A 27,465-nucleotide genomic window follows, 5' to 3' on the forward strand; every position below is an offset into this window, starting at 1 on the left:
TTCATGGCAGGGGACGTGGAAGGATTCTGTTCCTCCATCCATGACAGCAGTGTCTCTTCTGGGTTCAGAGCACTGTATGAGGAGGGATTGCTTCTTGATGTCACTTTGGTTATTGAAGACCATCAGTTCCAGGCCCATAAAGCCCTCTTGGCCACCCAGAGTGATTACTTCAGAATTATGTTCACAGCAGACATGAGGGAACGAGATCAGAACAAAATTCATTTGAAAGGTCTAACAGCTACCGGTTTCAGCCATGTTCTTCAGTTTATGTATTATGGAACTATAGAACTGAGCATGAGTACTGTTCATGAAATCCTTCAGGCAGCAATGTATGTTCAGCTTATAGAAGTGGTGAAATTCTGCTGCTCTTTTCTCTTAGCCAAAATCTGCTTAGAAAATTGTGCAGAAATTATGAGACTCTTAGATGATTTTGGTGTTAACATCGAGGGAGTCAGGGAGAAGCTGGACGCCTTTCTGCTAGACAACTTTGTGCCACTCATGATCAGGCCTGATTTCCTGTCCTATCTGAGCTTTGAGAAGCTCATGTCTTATTTGGATAATGATCATCTGAGCAGGTTTCCAGAAATAGAGCTGTATGAGGCTGTGCAGTCTTGGCTTCGACATGACAGACGACGGTGGCGACATACAGATACCATCATTCAGAACATCAGGTTTTGTTTGATGACTCCAGCCAGCATTTTTGAGAAGGTTGGTGCCTTTGAAAGCAGTAGATAGGACTCTTCATTAAGTTAAAACAGATGTCTTTATAGATAAGATTCCCACAGTTGGTCAGGAGTAAAAAAAAAAAAAAGAAGTAGTTTATAAGAATATTTTATATATAAGAAGCTGACTTCGTTATATCTTACACATTTAGGTGTTGTTAAAATACATTTTATGGGTGAAGGGTAAACCAGGTAGGTAGTAGAATAGTTCAATTTTTAAAGTACTTTTAAGGTTGGATTATAATGTAAATATTACAAATTTGCTTTAGTTTTTCTTTTTTAAAATTTATTTTCATTTTATGTGTATTAGTGTTTTTCCTGTTTAAGGGTGTCAGATCTTGGAGTTAAAGTTGTGAGCTGCCATGTAGCTGCTGGGAATTGAACCTGGGTTCTCTGGAAGATCAGTCAGTGCTCTTAACTGCTGAGCCATCACTCCAGCTCCACTTTAGTCTTTCTTAATGTGAACTGTGTTAAGTTATTTTTGAAAGTTAATTTAAGTAATCCATGCTAGAATTGGCATTGAGGATTTTTACAGTTCTACATGGTACATATACATTAAATGCATTTTCTTATTTAAAATGCAGTAAGGGCACATAAATAGCTCTTGATAACCAGTAGGCTACAGAATGATTTTCTTCCATATTCTTGCCTATTTCTGTTCCCCATTTTATTGTGAATACTAACTGAATTTAACCATAAAAACAAATTATATGTCTAAAAACTTTTTGACATTTCCAAACTAGTAGACCATAAAACATCTCTGTACAGACTCCTCAAGCATCCCTGTGTACATTCTACCATGTAACTCTCTTAAATACCTCTAAAACAGTGTTGGCTGTTTCGCATGTAAGCATCTTCATTTCTATATCAGAGTGTCACTTGTGATCCATTCTTGCCCAAAGGAGAGAGAGCAGCTTCAGTAATTGCTTAACTTAATTGATTTACTAATCACATGTTACCTCTGGGCTTCTGTTTATCTCTTTCATCTTTCCTTTCTAGAAAGCACAGCCAACTTGGTCGACAGACACCCTTTATATTAAAACATTTAGCTTTAGTTACCAGATCTTTAGATTTTGTGAAAAACATATAATCTCTGGAAAGGAGGTTTGGTTTTGCCATTTGAAAAGTAAACAAATTTGCACCTTTAACTAACACTCAGGAGCCTGTCATGCCCCCTCCTTCTGAACTACTATGAAAAGTCATTATCACCTTTAATAAAAAACTCAATTTTACGGACTTTTATCCTTATTATCAGAATGTATTAATATGGTAGAAATAATTGAAATGAAAGAATTTACATGCTTTTTTTAAGTAAGAACCAGCCCTACAACAACTACATAAACCATTTGCTGCTTATGTTTTGATTTTTTTTTCTTTCTGTACTATTGTTTTTATTGCTCTTTCCCAGGGGATTCATGTTTTGTCTTTATACATTACATATAGATGCTTTCTTACCACTAAAACAGAGCATCTTATCCCTCAGTTTCAATCTAGATTGAAGTAGAAAGTATTTTTGAGATAGAAAATAAAATTTCTTCTCTGTGGGATAGTATGATAGCAGTTCATGATGTGTAAATGGTGAGCTGCTAGGCTAGTTTGTATTTCAGTTATCAGTTTTCAAGATAGGCAGTTGTTACAGTGGATAAAAGGTAATGCTTTGGGGTAGTTGTTTAACGTGCATTTGTTGGTTTCCTTTTACACCTACAACATAATAGTAGTTATCACCATTCGCTAGTCATTTGGTTTTATCAGGATAAAAATGTTATTAAGGCTTTCTTCTGGAATTTCTTTTTTTTTTCTGAAATATATTTATTATTTTTTTCTTTTTAGTTACATTTTGTTAACTCTGTGTCCCAGCTGTATCCTGCTCCCTCGCTCCCTCATTCCCTCCCCAACCCCACACTCCCTCCCTGGTCTCTTCCCTGCCCCTTTCCAAGTCCACTGATAGGGGAGGACCTCCTCCCCTTTCATCTGACCCTGTTTTATCAGGTATCTTCAGGGCTGGCTGCAAAGTCCTCCTCTGTGGCCTAACAGACTGCTCCTCCCCCGGGGGTGGGGGGGCAAACAGCCTGCCCTTGAGATCCTGTTAGAAATAGTCCGTGTTCCCCTTACTTTGGAAAACTACTTGGAATTTCTTAGGAAAACTGAAGATACATTTTTTTAATTTTTTGTAATATAAAATTTGATTTCAAGTTGAGTAATACTAGTAAGTTTGCCTTAATGTGTGAGATTTAAGTTTATCAAAGCAATCTCTGAATTTTTAAATGTTGAGATGCTCTTCAGTTATGCAGATTAGAGACCTTATCTGTAGAAATAATAACTTCAGAAACCAAACCAATATGTAGAATTTGGTTGGCAATTAGATACTTAGATAAAATGCTGTATGCCTTTGATCCCAGAACTCAGGCAGAGGCCAGCCTGGTCTGCACAGCAAGCTCCTGAAACTGTGTAGCCAGGGCTATGAGAGAGGCCCTGTCTCAAAGAATTTAGACCTCGTTTACCTTATATTTCAAGCTCCTTGAAAATAGTATCCATACATCATTATTGCTGCTGTTCTTATTATTATTGTATTCAGAACATTGTAGGTCTCAAACAAAGCCATTCTTTTTTTCTTCAAATAAGGCCTTTTACTCCATTCCAGGCTGGACTTAAACATGTTCTAGAGCCCAGCCTGGTTTTATACTCAGGGCAATCTTCTGCCTCAGCCTTCTTTTTTAATTTTTTTTAACTTTTATTAATTACACTTTATTCACTTTGTATCCCCCCAAACCCCCCCCCCTCTTTCCCTTCTAAGCCCACCTTCCCTCCCCCTTCTTCAGGCATGCCCCTCCCCAAGACCACTGATAGGGGAGGTCCCCCTCTCCTTCCTTCTGATCTTAGTCTGTCAGATCTCATCATTGCCTCAGCCTTCTTAAGTGCAGAGATTATATCCGCATGTCACATCTTGCAGGGACTGTTGATATGGTCTTATTTTAGCGTTTACATGTTTTAAACTTTCTCTTGTAGACTTACTTAAACATACAAAAAGCTGAAAGAATAGAATGATCATTCCAAAACAAATATAACATGTAAGATAATAGTTATTATATTTGCTAGATAGGTAGCAACTGTATAGTCTTTATTATGTTTTTTTTTTTTTTCTTCCTGAACAGGTTCAAAGAATGTTGTAGACATTGTGACCAATCATCCCTAACAGCTTCAGCTATCATTTCCCAAGATTAAGCATATCATCCTATATGACCAAAATGCTGTTGTCATACCCAAGGGAATTAACAGTATTTCTTTAATATCATGTAACAGCCAGGCCCTTTCCTGTTACTTCAAAGGTGTCTTTTTTTAGTTGCTTTTCATGAACTAAAATTTAATCAAGGTTTGTACAGTACATTTGGTTGTCTTTGTTTTAATTTTGAATTGTCTCTCCTTTTGTGTAATGAACACCTGTATAGTCTGTAGCTGTTACCTAGATTTAAGAACTGTTACATTTGCCAGATTTTTCTAGGCTTTGAAAATAAGTTGTAAATACAAATAACTCACTCTTAAAAACTACGTTTCTCCTATGAGTAAGGACTTTCCTTATTTAAAAATAGTATTACAATACTATTTTTACCTTAGGGGCAATGACACTTAAGAACCCTCATCAAATTATTAATACATATTCAGGTTTTTGCAGTTGCCTCCAAAATCCACTAGAATCCATTGCTCTTGGTCATCATGTATATGTAAACTTTCTTAAGCCCCCCTGCCCCCTTTTTTGAGAAAGACCGGACTGCTCATTCATAATCAGTGTTTCACTTTCTGGTGGTTTTCTAGGTGTATCTGATTTCCTTGTGTTGTTGTTAACTTAGTTTCTTTATGCCCCGTGTTTCCTATTAACACACCTACATTTTTGCATCATGTTTTTCAGGAACAATTACAGGAAAATATTGTAATGTCAGAGAAAAAACTTAGAAAACCACTTAGTTGTTTTGGTCAGGCTTAGAAATCACCAGTCACCATTCTTTTTGTATTATGACATCAAGCAGCTCATTTCTGTAACTAAAATCAAAAATTTTATTCACTCTCTTCTGTGTTGTTTCTTTGAGAGTAATAAAATTCCCCTCTCTTAAAAGTAGAATACTTCAGTTTATTGGAGTTAAAACTGTGTGAAGTGTTAAAATTGAAAGATTCCTTCTTTGGGGGAAAAAAAAAATCCTGAGACTTCAGTCTAGCTGAATGGTAGAGTATAAGCTTAGCGTACACAATGTTCAATCTCCAGCACCATCAAAATTGGTGTGTAATTGCTACTTGAGCTTCACTGTTCAAAGATAAAAGATAACAAAAATGGATGTGGAGAAAATGGCTCAGTGGTTGAGTATTGGGTGCTTCTCTAGAGGATGGGGGTTCAGTTCCCAGCACCCACATGATATCTTACAACTGGCTAATGCCAGTTTTAGGGTATCCATGGTACCAGCCATGTACGTGGTGCCGCATACATGTGCATACAGGCAAAATATTCATGTTCACAAAATAAATGAATCTTTTTAAAAAGGGGCAACTAAAAAGGATGTTAATTATCTCAAATTTATTTTGGAACTAAGGATTAAACCCAGGACCTTATGGTTGCCAGCTAGATGCTCTATTACTGAACTACATCCCCAGAGTTAAATAATTTTGAGATTGATTATATGTAGAAATTGTACTTTGGCAATATTGAGTTAATACGTCAAAAGAAAATTTCACCTTTTGTTTTTTTTAAAATGTAGATAGTACGACATGTAAAATTGCATCTTTTATCTTGGATTTGTTGTTTGGTTTGTATTTTTATAGCAGAATATTGCTCTAACATTAAGTGAGGTTTCATTGGCAACTGAATATTGATATAGTAAACAGCCTTTCTCACATATTTAATCCCCTTTTCCTAATTCTCACCCTTTGGTTATGGTTATGTACAGTTAGTGTTAAAGAACTCACACACCTAAACATTCCATGGAGTGGTTAATGAATGTCACATCTTTTTGTCAGGATCCTTTTTCGGTCCTCAGGAAAATAAGTGCCTATACAGAGTTTTGAGAAGGAACTTCTTCTTGAATCAGTAGCTTTCATATCTGAGCGATGGCATCTTAAAAGAGAGGTATTCTGTTTTGGGGGGAAGAAGAGCTCTACCCCATCCAATCAATCTCAGGATCTGAATGCCCTCTAGCTATGTTGAAATCAGTAGATTTACTCTACTGCATTATTATTCCCTGTAATATCCCTTCTGAATTTTTCTCATCTGTACACACTGCCTCAATTTATACTGTGACCAGTCATCGCAGGCTAAGGCTTCCAGATTTCCTGAGTTCTCAAAGTTGCCTCTACTGTTTATTAGAACACTGTAACACACACACACACACACACACACACACACACACACACACAAACATACATGTTGTTTTGTGTGTGCATATACATGTATGTGTTTGAGCCAGGCTGTACACATAGGTAAGGTCCAAGTGTTATCCCTGTTTTAGAGGTAAGAAAACAAGTTCAGAAAGGTTAGGAATATTATTCCAGAACAAGTGGTACTGCCTAGACTGGAATCCAGGTCTGCTTTCTTCTCTTTTCAGGATCTTTCTTAAAGCTGCTAGACTAATGAGAGCCCCTGGAAGTGTAAAGTGCATGCTATTTACCTGTGATTCACTTTAGGCCATTTAGAAGTTGTTAATAAAATTACGAAATTTTAAAGTTGTGATCTCCAAAATTGTGAATTCTAAATTGTTAGCATGAACAGCAACAAAAAAAAAATCATAACTCTGAAAGAACATAAGGTATAAAAACACATTTTAAACTATTAATTAAATCTGACAATTTCAGAATCTTTTGTTTTTTAATTAAAAATTTTGTGATGCTAGGTGAGGGTTGGACCGAGTTCTTATTTATAGACACATTTTAAAGAAGCAGTTAAGTTCCAGGCTTGGCTGGAACTCACTATGTTGCCTAGGCTAGATTTGAACTTGAGGCAATCTTTAGTTTCCTGAATGTTACCATTACAGTTGTGAGGCCCTGTGCCTGGCTGGTCTTTGTTGATGTGTTCTTTTGGTTTTTTGAGACACGGTTTCTCTGTGACTATCCTGGAATTCACTTTGTAGACCAGACTGGCCTCGAACTCACAGAGATCTACCAGCCTCTGCTTTCTCAGTGTTGAGATTAGGGGTGTGCACCACCTGATGCCCGGCTTATAAAAACGAGAAACAATGTTGGGCTTGTCAGATGAATGACAACCAGAGTTTCTTCCCTAGGACATAAATAGTAGGAGAGACCTGACTTAAAAAACTTGTCCTCTGACCTCCACACATGCCATGGTGTGCACATGCCCACATATACATAAATAGGTAGGATAAGTAAATGCATGTTGGGCAAAATTATACTCTACTAATACTCTGTATTTGTAACAAAATTGTTAAATTATTGATTAGAAACACATTTGTTAGTTTCTTCAATATAGTGACATAGCAGGAAAGGTGGCTCACTCCTGTAATGCTAGTACTTGGAGGGCTGAGGCAGGAGGATTGCCTTGAGTTTGAGGCTAGCTTAAGCTATGGTATAGGACCTTGCTTCAACAAACAGAAAATGAATAATAAAAAATAGTCTAGTGGCAAGCTGGGCATGGTGGCACATGCCTGTATGGGCAACACTTGGAGAGGCAGAGGCAGGCGGATCTCTGTGAGTTTGAGGCCAGCCTGGTCTACAAAGCGAGTTCAGGACAGCTAAGGCTACACAGAGAAACTCTTGTCTTGAAAAAACAAACAAATGTCTAGTGGCATCCTAACTTTTTTTTGGTGGTGCTGGGAAGTGATCCAGGGACTCACACATGCTAGGCAGATGTTCCACTTAGCTGTATTTTGAGTCCATATTTTAATATTTTTTAACCTGGAGCCTCTTCATAAATCATAAAAATGCATAAAATAAAGTTGGCCCTATAGATACTGTATAAATTTGAATTCAAAATTATTAAGTCCTATGATGATAGAAAAACAGATCAGTTCAGCTTTATATTTAGAGTTTTAGATTTGATTTGATTGGCTGTTTATTAAGGAAACAGATGAGTTTACTTAAAGCAGAATGCATTGTTTTATGAACTACCTCATGATACTCTAGATTCCGTAATGTGCTTTTTCTCCCCTTGTTGGTTAAGAAGAATTCACTCTTTTAACCCCAAATTGGATTTGTATAAAATTTAAAAAGTTTTGGATGCTAGCACACCCAAGGGCATATACTCTGCTAGTGGGCTATATGATGCATCCCTACAGTGTTTAAAGTGCAATACTAATTTTTTTAAGGAGAAAAGGCCAGAATGAATATCTGTTGTATGTATAGAACTTAGAATAGTACTTTTCTATTACTGGGAATATGTTTCGACTTAATAAATCTTTATTTTATAAAAGTTTATTTTAAGACTGTTTACTACTTTGGGCTGGCAAGATGGTTCAGTGAGTAAAGATACTTGCTGCCAGGCCTGATGACCTGAGTTCAATCCCTGGGACCTACATGGTGGAAGGTGAGCATTGTCATCTTACCTTCATCCACATACAATGGCATGCACATTCCCACATACGTGTAATAGAATATTTACCATTTTGACAATTTTGATAGCTTAAAATGTCTTCATTAGTGAAAATTAATTCAAGAGTCAGTGAATATAATGCTTCAGAAAAGCTTTCTAACACTTGAATATTTTAAGACAGAATTTCACTCTAGCCCAGGATGGCTTAACTTGTGGCTGTCCTCCTGCCTCTGTTTTTTAAATGATGAAATTACAGGCCTGTGTGACAATGCTCATCTAGAGTTCATGGCTTTAAAAACTACAATTTGATCTGGACATGGTGGTGAACATCTTTAATCCCAGCACTCAGGAGGCAGAGGCAAGCAGATCTATGTGATTTTAAGGCCAGCTTTCTTTATGTTGTTTAAGGACATCCACAGCTACATAGTGATACCCTGTCTTAAAACAAGAACAACAACCACAAAAAACAAAACAAAACAAAAAAAACAAAAAACAACTGTCATTCCAGCACTCTGGGAGGTAGGAGGCAGGCAGACCTCTTAAGTTCCATTCCAGCCTGGTCTACAAAATGAGTCCAAGACAGGCAAGGCTACACAGAGAAACCCTGTCTCGGAATAAACAAAAAGCCCTTACATTTTGGTATCTGGGGAAATAGCTCAATTGGTAAAGTGCTTACTATGCAAACATACAAGTTTGATTCTAAGTACCCATGCAGGAAAGTCTGCCATGATGTTGAAAATTTATAATCCCAGTATAGAAGAGACAAAATCCTGGGAGCTTTCTGGCTAGCCAGCCTAGCTTAATTTGCTATTGTCAGGCCAGTGAGAAATTCTGTGTCAAAAACAGGTAGATAATGCCAGAAAAATGACATCCAAGGTTGACCTCTGGCTTCCATGTACATATAAGCACACATACCCCGGAATTAAAGCAACATGATACAAAACATTCTGAACTCACTTAGAAACTGGTAGAATTCAAGGATGAGATTGATTATCTATACCTTAGAATACAGTAGCTGTCAGTGTTCTTTACCATACACTAATCGTCCACACAGTTTCTCCATCAACATATTTGATCTATACAGCATTTACAGTGAACTGTTAACACAGTTACTGTTCTTGATCTTATGCTTGGGGTATGATATTTCATTAATTGATGTGCAGCCCATGCAATAAACTGTGTTCTTGGCCTCTGAAATCCCTTCGTGTATGTTTTGGAACATGCTGACTAATCTGGCACTTGCCTGAAGTAAAATTTACATCAAAGTGTTACTTGAAATTTTAGCACCATTTAGTTAAAACCTCTTAAAGACTTTGTGTATATCTTATGACTTGAATTAGAGCTAGAATAAGTAGAAATTTCCCTCTATCCCTCACAATTTTAGAAGCACATAAGAAACAGTGCTATATTTGACAATACTTAGGGTGTGTATATGTATTGCTTGTACACATGTGTATTAAGTGTTTGTATATATGTGCCTGTGTACATGCACATAGAGGCTAGAGGAGGATGTTGGAAGCCTATCACTTTCACTAAACCTAAAGCTTGCCATTTTGGCTAGGCTGGCTGGTTAGTGAGCTGGAATCTGTTTTTTTTTTTTTTCTAACCCCCAGTACTGACCATACTTTTACATGGGTGTTCTTACCCATGGAGCCATCTCCCCAACCTTTAAAAATATTTTTAAAGAAAGAAAATTAGACATTTGATCAGAATTTTTTATTAGATTGAGTTGGACTTGAAAGAGCTTAAAATCCTTTTTAGATATTAAGTAGTATTTGCAAAGCTAGAACTTGAAGTTGCTTAAATGAAAAGTTAGCTCATTTGGACCTTCGAGTGCAAACAATGAATGGGTTTTCTTTTGGGAACAAGGCCAGTGTTAAGTGTGCTTGCCCAGTTACATCAGTCTTTTTTTTTTTTTTTAATTACTATTATTCTTCCTCCCAAGTCCCACAGACTTAGATGTTTGGAAATAACACATGTAGTTTTTTAAAAAAATGACCCACAGTGTTTTTTAGGCTTTAAAGTCTGGTGTATATACAGAGTGCTTTATTTTTTTCTACCTCTGATTTGGATTCAGTTTATACTCACAGTTTTTTCAAGAATGTGAGAAGCCTAGATATTGGATGCTGTTAGAGCCTTAGGAAAAGCAGTGTGTTGGTGTAATAAGTAGTTTGGGACCTACTGAAAACGAGTTTGAAAGTTCATTCTTGGCCAGGCATAGTAGTTGTATACCTTTAATCCTGGCACTCAGGAGACAGAGGCAGTCAAATATCTGTGAGTGCTAGGCAACATAGACCCTGTTTTCAAAGAAAAACATCTCAGTGTTCCCTTTCCAACAAGAAAGATGAAACAATCAGAATAAGGACCTCTTTGCTGATGTGTAAGAGAAGTAACCCCTTTTAATAAGTTGGGAGAAATGATAGAAAAACAGAAAATGAAAAGGATTAAAGGAGGCTGGCTGGATGTGTAGAGAGCTTGCTCTAGTGTGGAAGCACTTCTGGATTTAGTCTCTGTGGCTGAAAAAAAAATAGACCAAATGTCAAAATGATTGGAGAAAAGGTTAGGAACAAGGAGAATGTTTAGATTTTAGGTGTTAAAGTCTTACGTGCTTTTTGTGTAGTCCTGGCTGTCTTGAAATTTACTCTATAGACCAGGCTGGCATCGAACTTGGAGATCTGCCTCTGCCTCCTGAGTTCTGGGATTAAAGGTATGTGCTACCACTGCTCAGTTTGAAGTTTTAATTTTGAAATTTATTACCTAAAATGAATCACATTTCCCTAAATGAGTACCATCCATGATTCACCGAGAAGTCAGTTTTAGGATTAAACTTTTTTTTTTTTGGCTTGCTTGCTTTGCTATATTTATAAATCAAATATTTGTATAGTAGAGAGTTTCTGTAAATAGGAAAAGTTTTCTCATAAGTAGTGAATTCTAGAACTTAGAACTTATTTCTGCTATTTAAATATTAGTAGATCCACAGTAAAAACTATTAACTAGATTTTATTTTTTAGCTTTCAGATCATTTTCTCTTTAATGACCTTGCAGTTATTCAAATATTAAGAACTGTTTTTAAATGATTTCCTACTGTCTCTGAGAATGTTCTGTCATTCTGAAGTTGTAAGTAAATTTAGCTTTCTAAGCATGTTTAGTTCTAATTTTTTTAAATAAGCAATCCAGAGATGGTTTAGAGCATGCTGGAAAATGAGTGCCCAGTAAATATAAGTGAGAGATTGGAGCATCAGCGTAAAGTCCTGGAACCAGTCCCTTTCTGGTACCAAGAGCTGAGTGATCATAGTATTACTACAGAGAGGATTCACACCTAATCTGGATTTACTTTTCATCATTTTTTTTTTTAATAAGGACGAAGGGATCAATAAAAGGCATATTACATCTAACTAACTTTTGTTGGTTTTTGTTTGTTTTCTTTTTTTTTTTTTTTTTTTTTTGAGACAGGGTTTTTCTGTATAGCATTGTCCTGGAACTTGCTGGGTAGACTAGGCTGAACTCACAGAGATCAACCTGCCTCTGCCTCCCTAAAAGCATGTGCCATCACTGCCCAGTGCATCTAGTGTTTATTTGACATAAATCAGTATAAGCTTTAGTTCTGATCATGAATATTTTTTGCTTCTGAGTGTGAAACTTGGGGCTTTATGCATGCTAGCCTAGGAATTTACCACTGAACCCCGCCCTTACCCCCCGAATATGATTTTATAAAGACTTTGACATGGTAGATTTCTAATACAACACATTTTACTGACAGTCAAAACTTTTATCAAATGAACCAGGTGTGTTGCCACATCCGAGCACCTGGGAAGCTGAGGTAGGAGGATTTCTCACAAGGTGAAGATCAGCCTAAGCTACATGGTGAGTTTCAGGCCAGCCAAGGTTACATAGTATGACCCTATCTCATAAAACTTGCCCATCATTACCACCACTACCACCACCACCAACAAAATCCCCAAATTAAATGAAACAGTTTGTAGTTTCTAAAAGGTAAGATTTATTTTATCATAAGCCCCATAGTAGTAGTACTTTGTTTCTATATCCTCTTCAGAAGATTGGAGCATGGTAGAAAAGGGAGGATGAAGCTTACAACCAAGATACAAACTTGGACATGCTACTTTTTTGCACCCATCCTGATATTTAAGTTAGCATTTTAGGATGTAAGATGGGTCAGAAGTGTCTGTTGTTATAGCTGATGTTTCCTGTAAGGAAGGAGTAAGGTTCAGAGCCTAACAATGAAGGAAATATTAATACAGAACATTTTCTTTGGGTTAGTGGAAATAATATTGGACATTAAAAAATTTTATGGCTCTGGGTATAGCTTAGTAGGAGAGAATATGCCTAGCATATGTATGTATGGTCTTGAGTTTGATCATCAGGAGTAATCAGAAAGTGAAACAGCTGATAGTATCTTAAATTTGTTGCCTAAAAACTTAATTTTTAGACTGTAGTCAGTTTTAGTAGATACTTGAAATCATAGATTTTGAGTTCAACCTAGTAAATTGTAGGGAAATACCTGTTATATTACAAGTTAATTTCACTTCTTAACAGGTAGTAAAAAGTTACCTTTAAAATTTGCTTATTTAATAAATGGGTTGTATAATATTTGAGAGGAAACAGAATTTTTACTTTGTTCTAGTGACTAGCTGTTTTAGTGCCATTAAGGAACCACAATCAGAATTAATCCTTTGTCATATTTCTTCTTTCCCTAACTATGAATATATGTAGGTACACAATTACATTAACGTGAAAAGTTTTGAGAAGGAAATGACCAACTAAAAATTTAGACCACTATTTTTAAGAGATATGTATGTCCTAGGATTTTCTCTTAAAGGAAAACTATCACTTGTATAATAAAATTCTTAATGTATGAAAGTAGGAAAAGTAATAATCTTTCAAAGTGTTAAAATAAGACAGCTTTTAATGTTTATGAATGGAGAAAGAAAGTAATTCAGAACATTAAAGCTGTGCCATTCTTTGTATATTTGTCTTTTAAGAGCCCCTGATATACAGATGGCTTAGCTGTTATATGAGGAATGAATGATGGAAGAAATGCTTTTTTATGAAAAGATGAGCAGCCTTTGTTTTTTGGTAACTCTTCTTCATGAATACACTTTGAAGGATTTCTTTCATATGGTTCAGCCCTATGCTTTCTGTTTTAAAATAGAGTGCATGTGTGGTATAAAATTACTTAGACAAGACTTAGTACAGGCATTAGTTTTACCTCCACAATGAAATAAGAAATTGGTTGTACTTGTTGTTACCGAGTAGATTTTAAAAAAGCACAGCAGTAAGTATCTTTGGGAAAAGAGAGAAGCAGATCTATAACTTGCCTTGGCCAAAAGAAATAGGAACTAAATTTCTTTGGTTGGAAGATCTTTGAATTAACTATTTCAAAAGGCCTGAATTTCATTATTGGAGGTTTAGAGGTAGAATAGTTTGATTGGACTTGAACATAGAAGTGAATCTTATAAGCTCTTTGGAACTTGCTTCAAAGGAGCACAGAATGAATGGGGAAGAGGACAAATAAACTAGGTTGGGTATAAAATGCAAGACTGGACGGTAAGGTGGGCCAGTTTGATGACCTGCAAGAGCCAGATTTAGAATGTGGAAGGGGATGTCTGGTCATATAGCCTACTCTTCTGAGACACTGGGATTCCCACTTGCTGTTCTGCTGGTAGTCACAAATGAACTGCTTCCAGTGGCAGAGGGCTTATTGATTCCAGAGGTCCAGTTGTCCTGGTTTGAGGGAAATAGATAACTTTCTGATTATTGCAAAAGACTCTAATCCTTGTGTGTTTGTATGTGTGTGTGTGTGTATATATATATATATATATATATAATATATATATATATATATATATATACATAGATATATACGAGAGAGATTTAAAACACAGTAGACCCCAGGAGCTCACTGCTAGTTGTGTGATGAACACATGTGTAGACCCCCCCCCATGCTTCCAACTGAAAAACAGCTGATTTTCATTCTTTGAGAATATATGTAGTGTACTTTGCTTTTCCTCATTTAACATTTTAAATATATCAGTACATTTTGGATTAATTTCACATGCCATATATAACCAGTAAAAATAATGGTATAGACTATAATTCATTTAGGTAACTTTTTTCTTTGAGATAGGGTCTTTGGCTGGCCTGGAACTTGCTATGTATATCTGGATCTCACAGAGATCCATGTACCTCTACATCCCAAGTGCTGGAATTAAAGGCCTGTGCCACCTGAAGCATTCCTCTTTTTATTTGTTAATAGATTAAGTAGTTCATGGGGGACAGATTTTACTTTTTCTTCTACTTGTTACTTTAACCTCTAAACTGCTGGGTTTTTTTTATTTGTTTGTTTTGTTTTTAGTATCTTATACTTTGTAAAGTGCCAGCATATTTTACCTTATTCTTACAGTTTGTCCCACTCTTTATGATACTTGCTCTATGAGCTTGTTTTTTTTTTTTTTTTTTTTTTTTTTTTTTTTTTTTTTTTTTTTTTTTAGTTTTTGAGACAGTTGTTCTCTGTGTAATAGCCCTGACTATCCTGGACTTTTTTCTCTGTAAACCAGGCTGGCCTCAAACTCATAAAGATTCACCTGCCTCTTCCTATCCCAGTGCTGGGATTGAAGGTGTGTGTGCTCAACCACACCTGGTCTTATGATATATATATATTTTTTTTTAACATCTGAATTTCAGGTAACTCTTTGTGCACCACATCAGGTTTTTTACTTTCTTTTTTCTTCCATCAGTGTTTTTTGCAATTAAGGAGTTAGCCTTATACTTCAGCCTCCAAGCTTCCTTGCATAGCTTCTGACTTTCTTTTCAAAAAATTTGAAAGCTACCTGTCTAGTATGTGAAGTTTTCTCCTTTCTCAATCTCTGAGTAATAAGACTGCTTTCTGTAGAATAGTATTCTATTAGTATGTCACTACTCATATTTATTTATACTTTTAGGTCCAAAGTAGGTTCCTCTCATTTCTGCCTGCCTTTTAATGTAACAGCTGGTGATTTTTATATGTAGTCATATGACAGACACTGAACTAAATCCTTTGCACATGGACTGTTTCAGTCATTTGCCAGAGTTAAAAGCATGGATGCTATTGTTACCCCAATAACAACAGATGAGGAAACAGGATTAAAGGTCCAAGGTTGTATAACTAATGTGTTCTCAAATAAGAAAATTTCTAAATTGAATCCTTAATCTCCATACTGGATTTCTTAATAAGATGTTTAATTATTATTTGGAAATTTGTGTGACACCCAGACCACTTGATTTCATTACACTTAAATACGTAATTTGAGGTTTGTGGTTCTTGTTAATTTAGTTTTGTGTTTTTTCCTCCTCTTCACTCCCTCTCTCCCTCCCTTTTTCTTTCTATCAAGATACAGTTTCATGTAGCACAGGCTGGTTTCCATCTTCCTCTGTAGCTGAAGATGTTCTTAAAATCCTGATCTTTCTGACTGGTAGGATGATAGGTTGCACCACCATGATTAACTTACAGAGTATGGACCTTTAGTTCCAACAAATCAATAAGAAAATGATAAAGCATACCATTAGACAATTTATAGAAAAAGTAAATAGGAAAGGAAAATACTCATTTTTACTAATAAAATTTTAATCTGTTATGTCTGCTCCACCCTCCAAGACAAGATTTCACTAGGCAATCCAGGCTGATTTCCACTTGGCCTCCTGTGGACTAGATTCCAGGCATGTACCACCATGCCAGGCTTGAAGTAGAGTTTTGATGGTTTTAAATTCTTTTCAGGTGTCGGGAATTAAACCTCAGTTTATATATGTTAAGCAAGTGCACTACCATTGAGCTATACACCCAACTCTTTGAGACCTGTTTTTAAAGTGGAAATAGTTATTTTCCCTTTTTATAAATCTGATACATGATAAGGAACAACCCAGAAATATTTGTGAAATTCCAGAATCACTACTAACATAAGTAAGCACACATAAAAATACATTTAATTGGTATAGTGCCAGGGTACTGTTGTTGTTCAGAAAGTGAGCGGAATATACTGTGCGGGTTAGGGAGATAGCTCTGTAGTGTGCTGCTTGCCTGCATTTAAGACCTGAGTTCAGTTCTCAGTACAGTAAAATAACCAACTGACTGAATATTCTGTGAGCATCTTTTCATGTTAATAAGTTATCAATGATGTTATCCTTAGTAGCTGAACTAGTCTCTCATTGTTCTTCATAAGAGATAAGACGCTCAGGTCTTTCTCTCTCTCTCTCTCTCTCTGGTTCTTTTTTATTTTTAAATTGTATATTATGTATACAGTGTTCTGCCTGCATGTCAGAAGAGGGCACCAGATCTCATTGTAGATGGTTGTGAGCTACCATGTGGTTGCTGGGAATTGAACTCTGGACCTTTAGAAAAGCAGCCAGTGCTCTTAACCTTGAGCCATCCCTCCAGACACCATCCCACCCCTGCGCCTTGGTTCTTCATTGATGTTTTTTAAACACGTGAAGTAAAAATAGTAAAGATCATGTCTTTTTCATTATTACAATCATTTGTTTACATTGTTTATTTGCTGAATTCTTCTGCACTTGTTTTGCCAGAAAGAAATGAGCTGAATGTGTAATCATTGTAATTTTGGTAACTGATATTTTTTTTTAATTTGATACAGAATTTCATGTAGCCCAAGCTGGCTTCAGATTTTCTATGTAGTCAAAGGTGGCTTGCAGTTCTGATCCCCTTGCCTCTGCCTCCCAAGTGCTGAGATTACAAAGTGTGGACCAACACACCAGGCATGACTGATTTTGTTTTGATTGGTTGGTTTTGTTTTGTTTGTATGTTTTTTTCAAGACAGGGATTCTCTGTATAACTGCCCTGACTGCTGTGAAACTTTATTAGTAGACCAAGCTGTCCTCAACTTTACACATTCGTATTCCTCTGCCTGCCAAATGGTAGTTTTTGTTAAGGACAGTTACAGTTTCTTTGAGAAGAATCATTAGGTCCAATCTCTTGCTAGTTTTTTTTAATTATTATTAATGAACATATTATTTAAAGATTTTTATAAAACAGAACAGAATCTGTATTCTGGACATGCTGGAAACGATAAATGATAAACCAACTTCAGAGTAAAATTGTCTTCATATCCTAATCTACTAGTTTTAGTTATGTAAATAACAATATCCTAAGCCTCAATTTTCTTAGCAGGAAATCAGGTAGTGTTAACTGCTCTCTCACAGGTGAAGTACCCAATACAGCTACTGTTTGTCATCTTTTGGAGTTAGAAAAGATGTTCTGCCTTCACTAGTTTAGTGAAGCCAATGGAGGGAGCGTCCATATCAAAGTAGTGGTCTTATTTGCATAGATGAAATGCTTGCAGTTAGAAGAAATCAGTTATACTGAATACAGTTAAGAAAACATTTAACTTTGATTGCATGCTATATTGGATATCTTTTTGGACTTATCTAAGATAATTAATGACAACGATGGATTAATGAAAGAAACCTAGGAGGAAGGGAGAAAAAGCTCATATGTCTGCTTTTGACTTTTTATTGAGCTAACATTTTGGATTTCCAACAGACATGGAAGTTTCCACCTTTAGCACCCTGCCTGCAATTTACCTGCCAGGGAATTGAATACCTTTCCCAAGCTAGCTGCTTTTCTCATACTGATAACCCACCACTCTTGTGTAAATAAATGCCTCAAGTTTCAGTCCACAGATCACATTAAAGTTCTCACTTTTCTACTCTGTTCAATATCAGATTAGTCAAGGACACTGTAAAATTGTTTCCAGTGCTGTAGAAATGCACTCAGGGCCTTGCCACGTAGTAGGCAAGTACTCTTCTACTTAGCTACATCTTTAGCCCTTGGTTCTCTTCCTGCCTGGGGGCTGCCTTCCAGCAGCTCGCAAGTCAGGAGGGGCAGGAGATGAGAAGCATGTCTGGAATGGCCGGTGAGGGCGAGAACAAGAACAAACTGTACAGGGATCACACACCCTGGGGACAGCTGGTGGCTAGTTCAACTTTAATTTCAGAGAGCAAAGGTTATATACCCCCCTAGAGGAATGAGGTGGGGGTTCCAAGAATAGGTGTACATAATTGGTTGGAACTAGGCACTTCAAGGATGCTTGATTTGCATTATACAGCATGCTCCTCTTATAAGAATAGAATGTTAGTACTTGATTAACATATAAGCACAGGAAGGGGAGAGCTAGCAGGGAACCCTGCCAAAGGGAGAGAGTTCTGCTTTTAGTGCTGAACTAGTAATGGGTATCAGGTACAAGCAAGAGCTGCAACCTCAACCAGCAGGGTGCCTCCAACAGTCTTAAGATAAAGATTTTCCCCTCTCTCCACACTGTTCCTGTCCAGATATAGGATCCTTTTACTGCATCTTTGTCATTAAGAAACAGATTCTCTCACCCCCTGCTGGTTTCCAACATCCTCTTTTACAAAGTATTTCTTGGACATTTCAGGTTGGTTTGATATGTTCTTAATCTAAAGTGCTAGTATACAAAGATGTACTGTAATAGTTCATACCTGACAAATGATTCTATTGGCCAATTTATGTATGCTTTTGGTTTTCTAAATATATCCTAAGTTATTTGAGGAAACAAACCACTTCTTACACTTACCTTTATATCTTCCCTTAGTACTTCCCAAAGCACTTACGTGCTTTGAAAGATCTTGACAGTAATCATATTAAGGTAGTTGTGGTTCCAAAAACAGAAAAGTGTTGCACTCATTTTTTAACTCTATTTTATTTGGGGTTCTTTAAAACCTCTCTCTTCCAGGGCCAGAGAGATGGCTCAGAGGTTAAGAGCACAGGCTGCTCTTCCAAAGGTCCTAAGTTCAATTCCCAGCAACCACATGGTCGCTCACAACCATCTATAGTGAGATTTGGTGCCCTCTGGCATGCAGGTGTACATGCAGGCAGAACACTGAATAAAATTAAACAAAACAAAACTTCTCTCTTCCAATTCTCCAATCCTAGGTAGGAGAGGAGGTTAGTAGGGAGGGGGTCCACAGACCCCTTTGCTTCTCTGGGCTGTTTAGGGTCAATTGGTTCTTTTTGGTGCTATACCAATCTCCGTCAACAGCAAATGTAGCATGCAGTCTCCTCTAAGCTGCTATGCCACAAAGCCTCTCTGCTTTGTCTCTCCAGACCACCACACCTGTAGTCTATGGTCTCCAAACTGCCACACCTTCTCTTTCTGGGCTCACATATTTATATACCTCAGAGTCCTAGACCAAGTCGCCGTCTGTGAGGCACGAGGCAGGCCAGCTAGCAAAGATCATGCCCCACATGAGGCGTTTATCAGCTGTGCACAAACTAAAATCCCACACTTGGGATTAAAACAAAAACATTTACATAAAAAAACTGAGTTTTTTTTTTTAAACCCAAACTTAGATTACAGATAAGTTAACCTATTGTCTGCAGAATTATTACTATGGAGTTGTTTATGTCAAACTGTCTTTTTGTGTATGTATGTATGGATTTTCCAGATGAGTTTCTTCGGGTAGCTCTGACTGCCCTGGAACTCACTCTGTAAATCAGGCTGGCCTCAAACTGACTAGTCTTTTTTTATTTTTAATTTTATTTATTTAGTTATTTATTTCAATTATTACAATTTATTCACTTTTCAGACTAGTCTTTATGTCAAAAACATACTCGAAATTTTGTATGTATGTGAAGTTTTCACTAACTCACCACCATAACTTTCCAAATGATGCACTTGAGGTTGTTTTATGGTATATATTATCATTCATTGGTTAAGGAAACTGCAGATACGGTCTTTTTCCACTGTGAAGCCTGATCCCCACATGTAGCCTAGGACTTAACATAATAGGTGTGTGATAGACTTTTTCATAAATGTTTTTCTATTTAAAAATTAACTTGTACTTTAAAAAGAGGTTGTTTGTTTTTAAAGGTTTGGGAACATATATGTGTGATTATAAGTACAAGTTATAAAAGCAGTTATAAAGAAAAAGCTTTGTAGAAAACAAAGTATATAATTTTGCCAGGAAAAACAGTTTTAGCAAAGGAGTCTTAAAATAATATTCTGATCATTTTAGTAGGCATTAATAGTTTCATTTCCATTTATGCTTTAACTTTTGATTAAATTCTTTTAAATTCCTAGGTTAAAACATCAGAATTTTATAGATACTCTCGACAGCTACGCTTTGAAGTTGACCAAGCATTGAATTACTTCCAGAATGTTCACCAGCAACCCTTATTGGACATGAAATCAAGTCGTATTCGTTCTGCCAAACCCCAAACTACAGTATTCCGAGGAATGATTGGGCACAGTATGGTTAATAGTAAAATTCTTCTGTTAAAGAAACCAAGAGTCTGGTGGGAACTGGAGGGCCCCCAAGTACCTCTAAGGCCAGACTGCCTTGCTATTGTCAATAACTTTGTATTCCTGTTAGGTGGAGAAGAACTGGGCCCAGATGGAGAATTCCATGCCTCATCAAAAGTGTTCAGGTATGATCCAAGACAAAATTCTTGGCTGCGCATGGCAGACATGTCTGTACCTCGTTCAGAATTTGCTGTTGGTGTTATTGGGAAGTTTATTTATGCTGTAGCTGGCAGAACAAGGGATGAAACTTTCTACTCAACAGAGAGATATGATATCACTAATGATAAGTGGGAATTTGTAGATCCTTATCCAGTTAACAAATATGGACATGAGGGGACAGTTCTCAGTAACAAGTTGTTTATCACTGGAGGAATAACTTCATCTTCTACATCTAAACAAGTATGTGTGTTTGACCCCAGTAAAGAAGGGACCATAGAACAGAGGACCAGGAGAACTCAAGTAGTCACCAACTGCTGGGAGAATAAGAGCAAGATGAATTACGCCAGATGCTTTCACAAGATGATCTCTTACAATGGCAAGCTTTATGTCTTCGGTGGTGTCTGTGTGATCTTGAGGGCCTCTTTTGAATCTCAGGGCTGCCCTTCCACAGAGGTATATAACCCAGATATTGATCAGTGGACCATCTTGGCATCCATGCCGATTGGTAGAAGTGGCCATGGTGTGACTGTGCTGGACAAACAGATAATGGTCCTTGGGGGCCTTTGTTATAATGGCCATTACAGTGATTCCATTCTCACCTTTGACCCAGATGAAAATAAGTGGAAGGAGGATGAGTACCCTCGTATGCCCTGCAAGCTGGATGGTTTACAAGTTTGCAACTTGCATTTTCCGGACTATGTACTGGATGAGGTTAGACGTTGCAACTGATGACAGCTTTCTCCATTAAAAAAAAAAAAAAAAAAAAAAAAAAAAAAAAAAAAAAAAAAAAAAAGAAAACAAAAACAAAAGCAAAAAAAAAAAAAAAACCAGCAACAACAAAAAGGCTAAAAAAAAAAAAAAGCATTTGTGATACAGTAGTTTAAAAGCATAAAGAAAAACCTCACCAGTTTTACTATCAAAGCCATTGTTCTAATATTGTAAGTTTTTCATTTTGTGCTAGCATCTTTACTTTTTCTTTGAGTGGCCTCAAACTCATGCAATAAGTTCATTTGAAGCACTGGCTCTTGAAACTACTCCCAAAAGCAGTTTATACACTGCTTCACTTACCTGGGAAGTTGATTTTCCGCTTTAAACATTTCTTTCAGATGTTAGTGTAGGATTTGTGCATCTTCTAAGTGGAGACCCAGTAAGTGTCACTGGATGTGATTTTACTCTCTCTTCGTTTGAACTCTTTTTGGACATACATTAGTCTGCTATATGTTTTGGTTTATTATTTAAAAGTTTAAAACTCTTTACCTTTTTGCATGGCTTTTGCTGAAAATGCAAAAATTTAAATTTTCTACAAAAGTTTTTTATATCAAAACACTATTTCTAAGCTGCCTTCTCTTATCTGCATTGTGTTAGTGAAAGCATACCCATACTCACATACACCCTATAAATATATAAGGCACATCCCTTTTATGTGTGGTTAGGATTCTATATTTTTAAGCTAGTGCACTTGCACACACAGTTCGCCGTACCTGTTGAAATTTAGATGTAATGTCTTTAATGTATTAATGTTTTTAGAAAGTTAAAATAACTGGAGTCCTCATTCTGTATCAAAGTAGTCTATCTTCAGTCCATACTAGTTCAGTGAAATTTGAACTTATATTTCTGAAACATGTATGGATTTATAAAAACTAATGTTTGACATTTTGTTTTCAAAACTAAACATTAATATTTCACATTGCTGTATATTTTTCTTGTTTGAAAGTGTTTTTCTTTGCAGTATGCTTAATGTTGGTTGCCCTGTTTTAGTGAGAATTGGAGTGGTCTGTGTCAAGCTCTGACCCTGCATCGTGTAAGCACTTTTAAAGAAAAGTTAGGTAATACCAGATTCCTAAGTAAACGCCCCTTAAAAGTACAACTCCTGTTGTTTCTATTCAGTAAGGCTGCTGGAGGTGTTGAATGTGGGGCAGCAGTTCTTATACAGTTTGAGCTCAGTTTTGACTTACAGGTAAGAAATAAGTTATAATGTTGCTGGTTATATCTGCTTGATTAGTTTGTACAAAATAATTCAGTGGCACTAGAGAGAGATGTCAACCCTCAGTGTTTTTCTTTTGTTTTTTTTTTTTTTGTTTCTGAAAGCTACTAGCATGAAGGATAGTCACCAGAAAGTTTAGAATGAATCTCAAATAGCTGTTTTAAAGGCATTTATAATAAACGGTTTAGGATTAGCTGCACATTTCAACTCTTTAAATGCAAAGGAAGGAAATATAGCTGACAGAATTAAACAAGAGTGATCTGTGAGTGGATAATTCAAACTGATGCCATTTTTGTTTCTCATGAACAGTCTGTATGTGACTAAATCTTAACCTGGCATAGATTGCCAGATATGTGATTTTGGTGCAATATTGTAATGCCTTCTATATGGCTGCTGTTGTATAAAATTTTCTGGTTATTTTGTTTTATTTTTGCTGCTGGCACCATTGAACATAAAATGGAAGTGTGAAGTCATGGAAATGTGACGATTTTGGTTTCTTTTTCTCCCCTTCCCACCACACTGCAGTTCATAGTGTGAAGAAAGCCTGATTTTCAAAACTGTAAAACCAGAGGTGTTTGAGGTTTAGAAAGTACACGAGTAGCTTTTAAAAAGGAAAACTTTTTTTTTTTCTTTTAGGAATCAAAGTAGTGGCTTCTTTTATATGGTTATTCAATTTTCATTAGGTGGTCTTTCACTTATTTATTTCGGAAAATAAAGTTTGATATTTGAGTTTCCCTTAGAATGTGGGTAATTTTTTTTAAGTAAGTTTATTTTGCTTTTGGAAACTATAAATTAGGTTAGCCATCTAATTTTTTTAAATATACTTAGACATCTATATGTGTTGCTTTAAAGAAAATGTCTTCGTTATTTTCCTTGATATCTTTTGCTGGAAATGACCAAGGAAAGGACATCAGACAGGGTACTCATATCAAAAACTTTACACTCCAGTAGCAGTTCTCTGTAATTGCTTGATACAACTCCATAGTCCTGTGTAGGTTAACATCTGCGCAAACAGTTGACTAGAAGTTCTTGGTCTTCCATTTTGAAGATACAAGGCCAAGGTCAGTGATTGTTTCAGAAAATTCATGAAATCTTAACTTGAACTGATTCTGGGTTCAGCTTCACGTAAGTCATGTCTGACTATAATCTTAGCAGTAGTCAGTTTTGAGCTTTAAGACTAGTTACTATTGCTTGGGTTCTGAATGTATGAGGAAACTGTAGTTCTAATTTAGATTATAAATCCACAAATAACTTACATTCCCTTTTAAAATTATGGTTTAATAGCTGCAATAGGTTTATTTTTTATTATACTAAACTATGGAAAAATTTTCAGAGGTTTTTTTTCAAGCTCTTTTGTGCTTTATTTGAAACCACTTTGTTAATATGCATTATATATGCTGAAGATTGTCATTTTGAAAAAAAAAAACTCAGTAAGTGGTTTTAAATTATATGGTTTAACTGTTAGGATCTTTAAATGTGTCATCTTCCAGTTCACATTTTAAATACTAGACTTCACAAAAAAAGCTGATTTTCTTTAATGGCACTACTTATTTTCTTATATGTCTTTGATCTTCTAAGTTTTGATGTTAAAGAAAATCCTTGCACTCTAGCCTCTTCATAAAATACAAGATTCTCACATTGAAGGTTTTGTATTGGAAGAAATGCTACTAAAAGGCAAAGCATTATAGAATGATTAGCTTTTCTTGATAGCTTTTTTTCTGTGTTCTCATTGCCCTGCTCTGTGTGAGTGTTGCTCTAATTGTGAAATACTTACTGAGCCCTTCACGTATCTGTTTTAAAGCAGCACCTTTGGACACCTCATTCTGGGAAGCTTGCTTGAATTACAGTAAAGGACATACACACTTGTGTGGGAAGAAGTGGTAAAATGGAGAGATTTGTCTTAATTACATGAAACTAAGCTTTAAAATATTTTATAACAAATTATTTGAGCTGCATAATCTAAACATGTCTAATGTTTTGTGGGACTATTTTTATATATGTATATGTGGGTATAGGTCATACATTTCAGTTTATAATATAAATTGATATTTCAGTTTATAAGCTATCTCTCAAAAGAGACTAGCTCTCTTGAGAATACATAATTTAAAGTTTTAGACTGAAGTAAAACAACATAGACAGTAGTGTAAATTAGAAATAATTGAGGGCTATACGGCAATGAAACTGCTAGTGCCAGTTTTCTTGTTTGCCTACTACATTTTTAGTTTTCTTTTTGTATTCTGAACATTTTGAGAGACCATACAGTTGTTTAGTTACATTTAGAGTCAGTCTGGGAATAAATATCTTCTAAAAAAGAGATTTATCTTAAAAATTAAAGTTCTGAAAAATTAGTTTATTGAGAGTTTATTACTTCAAATAGTCCATAGGCATAGACTGGAATAGATAATTTCATGGAAATCTCATCCTTTCACTATATCAGTATAACTCCAAATATGCGAGTAACATTGAAAAGCTATCGGCTAGTTCCCTCTTAAAATTCTTGGGTTTTCTTTTGATGTCTTTGGGAACAACTGCATTAAAAGTTACTAATCAGTATATCAGTAAAAGTATATCACTAAGGATTGGGCGTTTGCTTTCTGAAGGAATGTTCCTAAGAGGTGATCAGAAAGGTTCTTCTTTTTTTTTTAAACCTAACTCGTATATGCCCTATACTCTTGGGTATACTTTGTCTATAGAAAAATATTTTGACCTTTAGGTACCTTTGGGGCCAATAGTCAAATAATCCTAGGGCCGATATTAAAATCTTAGACTAATTTAAGGTTTGCCTTTTATACCTGTTTTAAAAGCCTTTACATTTTTTTGTCAGGTAATTTTTCCCAAGCCGTGGATATAATCTATTCAACATGTTTATGCTATCCATTCTGTTTTTAAATTGAAAAAGTTAAAAGTGTTTATGAAGAAAAGTTTAAATAAAATATTTTTAATCTTTAAAACTATGTCTTTATCTGATTATTTAGTTTTTTAATTAAATAAATAATTCACTTTAAATCTTAATCATAGCCCCCTCCCTCCTCTCCTTATGGTCCCACCCTACCCTCCTTCTTTCTCCTTTCCCCCTTCCCATCCTCCTCAGAAAAGGGCAGCTTCCCCGCCCCCCCCTCCTCCCAGTACATCAGTTCGCATCAGGACTGAGCACATCTACAATGTCCTGGCAAGGCAGTCCCACCAAGGGGAAGTGCTCGAAAAGCATATAACAGAGTCCTCGTCAGAAACAGCCCCTCCTCCTCTTACTAGGAGACACACATGAAGACCAAGCTGCCTGATTATTTGTTTTTTTAAATTTAGTCCTTCACATTCAAGTCACTATAATAACTTAATAAATCAAGTACATTTTGTAACCCTTCAACATGCTTAGAAAAGTGTGGTGTTTACCAATGTTTTCAGCAGATTATTCAAATGAGAGCATTAGAGTAAAGTTATTTATATTCTATGCAGTGGAAATGATACAACAAAGCCAAGTAGTTAAAGGTCCACTAACAAGAGTTTTGTAGTCGTCCAGAATAGAAATAGTAGAACCGAGAAAAGGCAGTTGGTGAGCTTTAGATTTTCTCTACTATGTTTCATTTGTTGTTCTTAAAGGTATTTCTTACTTGGAAAATAGGCAGAGGACTTGGTTATGCTAATGAGGGAATATGAACAGTAATATATATATATATATATATATATATATGACTGAAAATAAAGTGCCAGAGGAAAAAGTAGCCTGTTGTGGGAGTTCAGGGGTCTTAATAGCCATTGAGGAAGACAAGGACCACTTTCATGGAAGAATTGACTTTGTACTTGGTTATGCAGGAGTGACTTTTCACTAGATTGTGCAGATTAAATGGGATTTCTCAACTGGGAGGATATGGGAAAAAAGGGCGGCGAAGAAAGAAAAGACAAAAATGCATGGGGAAGTCACACAAGGCAGGATGCTCTGACAGAGACATGTACCCCGAGCCTACGACTTTAGCCTGCTTGGAGAACATTTGATTCTTTGACTCTGCTGTATTCTACTGCAGGTAGAAATAACATGACATAGTGCCTAGTGAAATTTTATCTGAATGAAAAAAAAAATGCCTGGACTCATTTTAACTTGTGTTTGTTCTGAGAATTTAAAAAAAACAATTGTCAACAGAAAATATTGCAGAGTTGGTAAAAAAAAAAATAAAACTGACACTGTAAAATACAGCCAAGATATATTGTAAACATGTATAAAATTTTCAAATAACATAAGTTAAAATAAACTGACAGTAGCAAAAGCAATAGAACCGTGTTTGTAATCTTAGTTTGTCCTGGAACTCACTCTGTAGACCAGGCCAGCTTCAAACTCAGATTCACCGGCCTCTGCCTCCCAAGTTCTGGGATTAAAAAGGCATGCACCACCACCACCACCCAGTGAAAAATACATTGTTTTGTTTGTTTTTAAAGGCAGTCTCACTAAGCTCTGGCTGGACAAGAAACTTCTGACTCACAGAGATCTGCCCGCCTCTGCATCCCAAGTGCTATGATTAAAGGTGTGCCCCATGTCCTTCAATAGAAATATATTCTTTATAATGGAGTTTAGTATGGTGGTGCATAGTCTTAAGAATCTGAAACGGGGAGCTGGAGAGATGGCTCAGTGGTTAAGAGCGCTGGCTGCTCTTACAGAGGTCCTGAATTCAATTCCCAGCAACCACATGGTGGCTCCCAACCATCTATAATGATACCTGATGTCGTCTTATGGTATACATGTGTACCTGCATATATAAATTA

General features: G+C 36.2%; 1 protein-coding gene across 1 annotated transcript; it reads left to right on the forward strand.

Moving 5' to 3' along the window:
• Window positions 1-25,667, forward strand: Klhl15 (kelch like family member 15). Its single transcript, XM_055606942.1, has 2 exons — window positions 1-708; window positions 20,349-25,667. The coding sequence occupies exons 1-2, from the start codon at window positions 4-6 to the stop codon at window positions 21,456-21,458; spliced, it is 1,815 nt and encodes a 604-aa protein (XP_055462917.1). The 5' UTR covers window positions 1-3; the 3' UTR covers window positions 21,459-25,667.
• Window positions 25,668-27,465: the final 1,798 nt, after the last annotated feature.

This window comes from Psammomys obesus, unplaced genomic scaffold (assembly GCF_907164565.1).
Source record: "Psammomys obesus unplaced genomic scaffold, mPsaObe1.curated_primary_1811, whole genome shotgun sequence".
Taxonomy (NCBI): domain Eukaryota; kingdom Metazoa; phylum Chordata; class Mammalia; order Rodentia; family Muridae; genus Psammomys; species Psammomys obesus.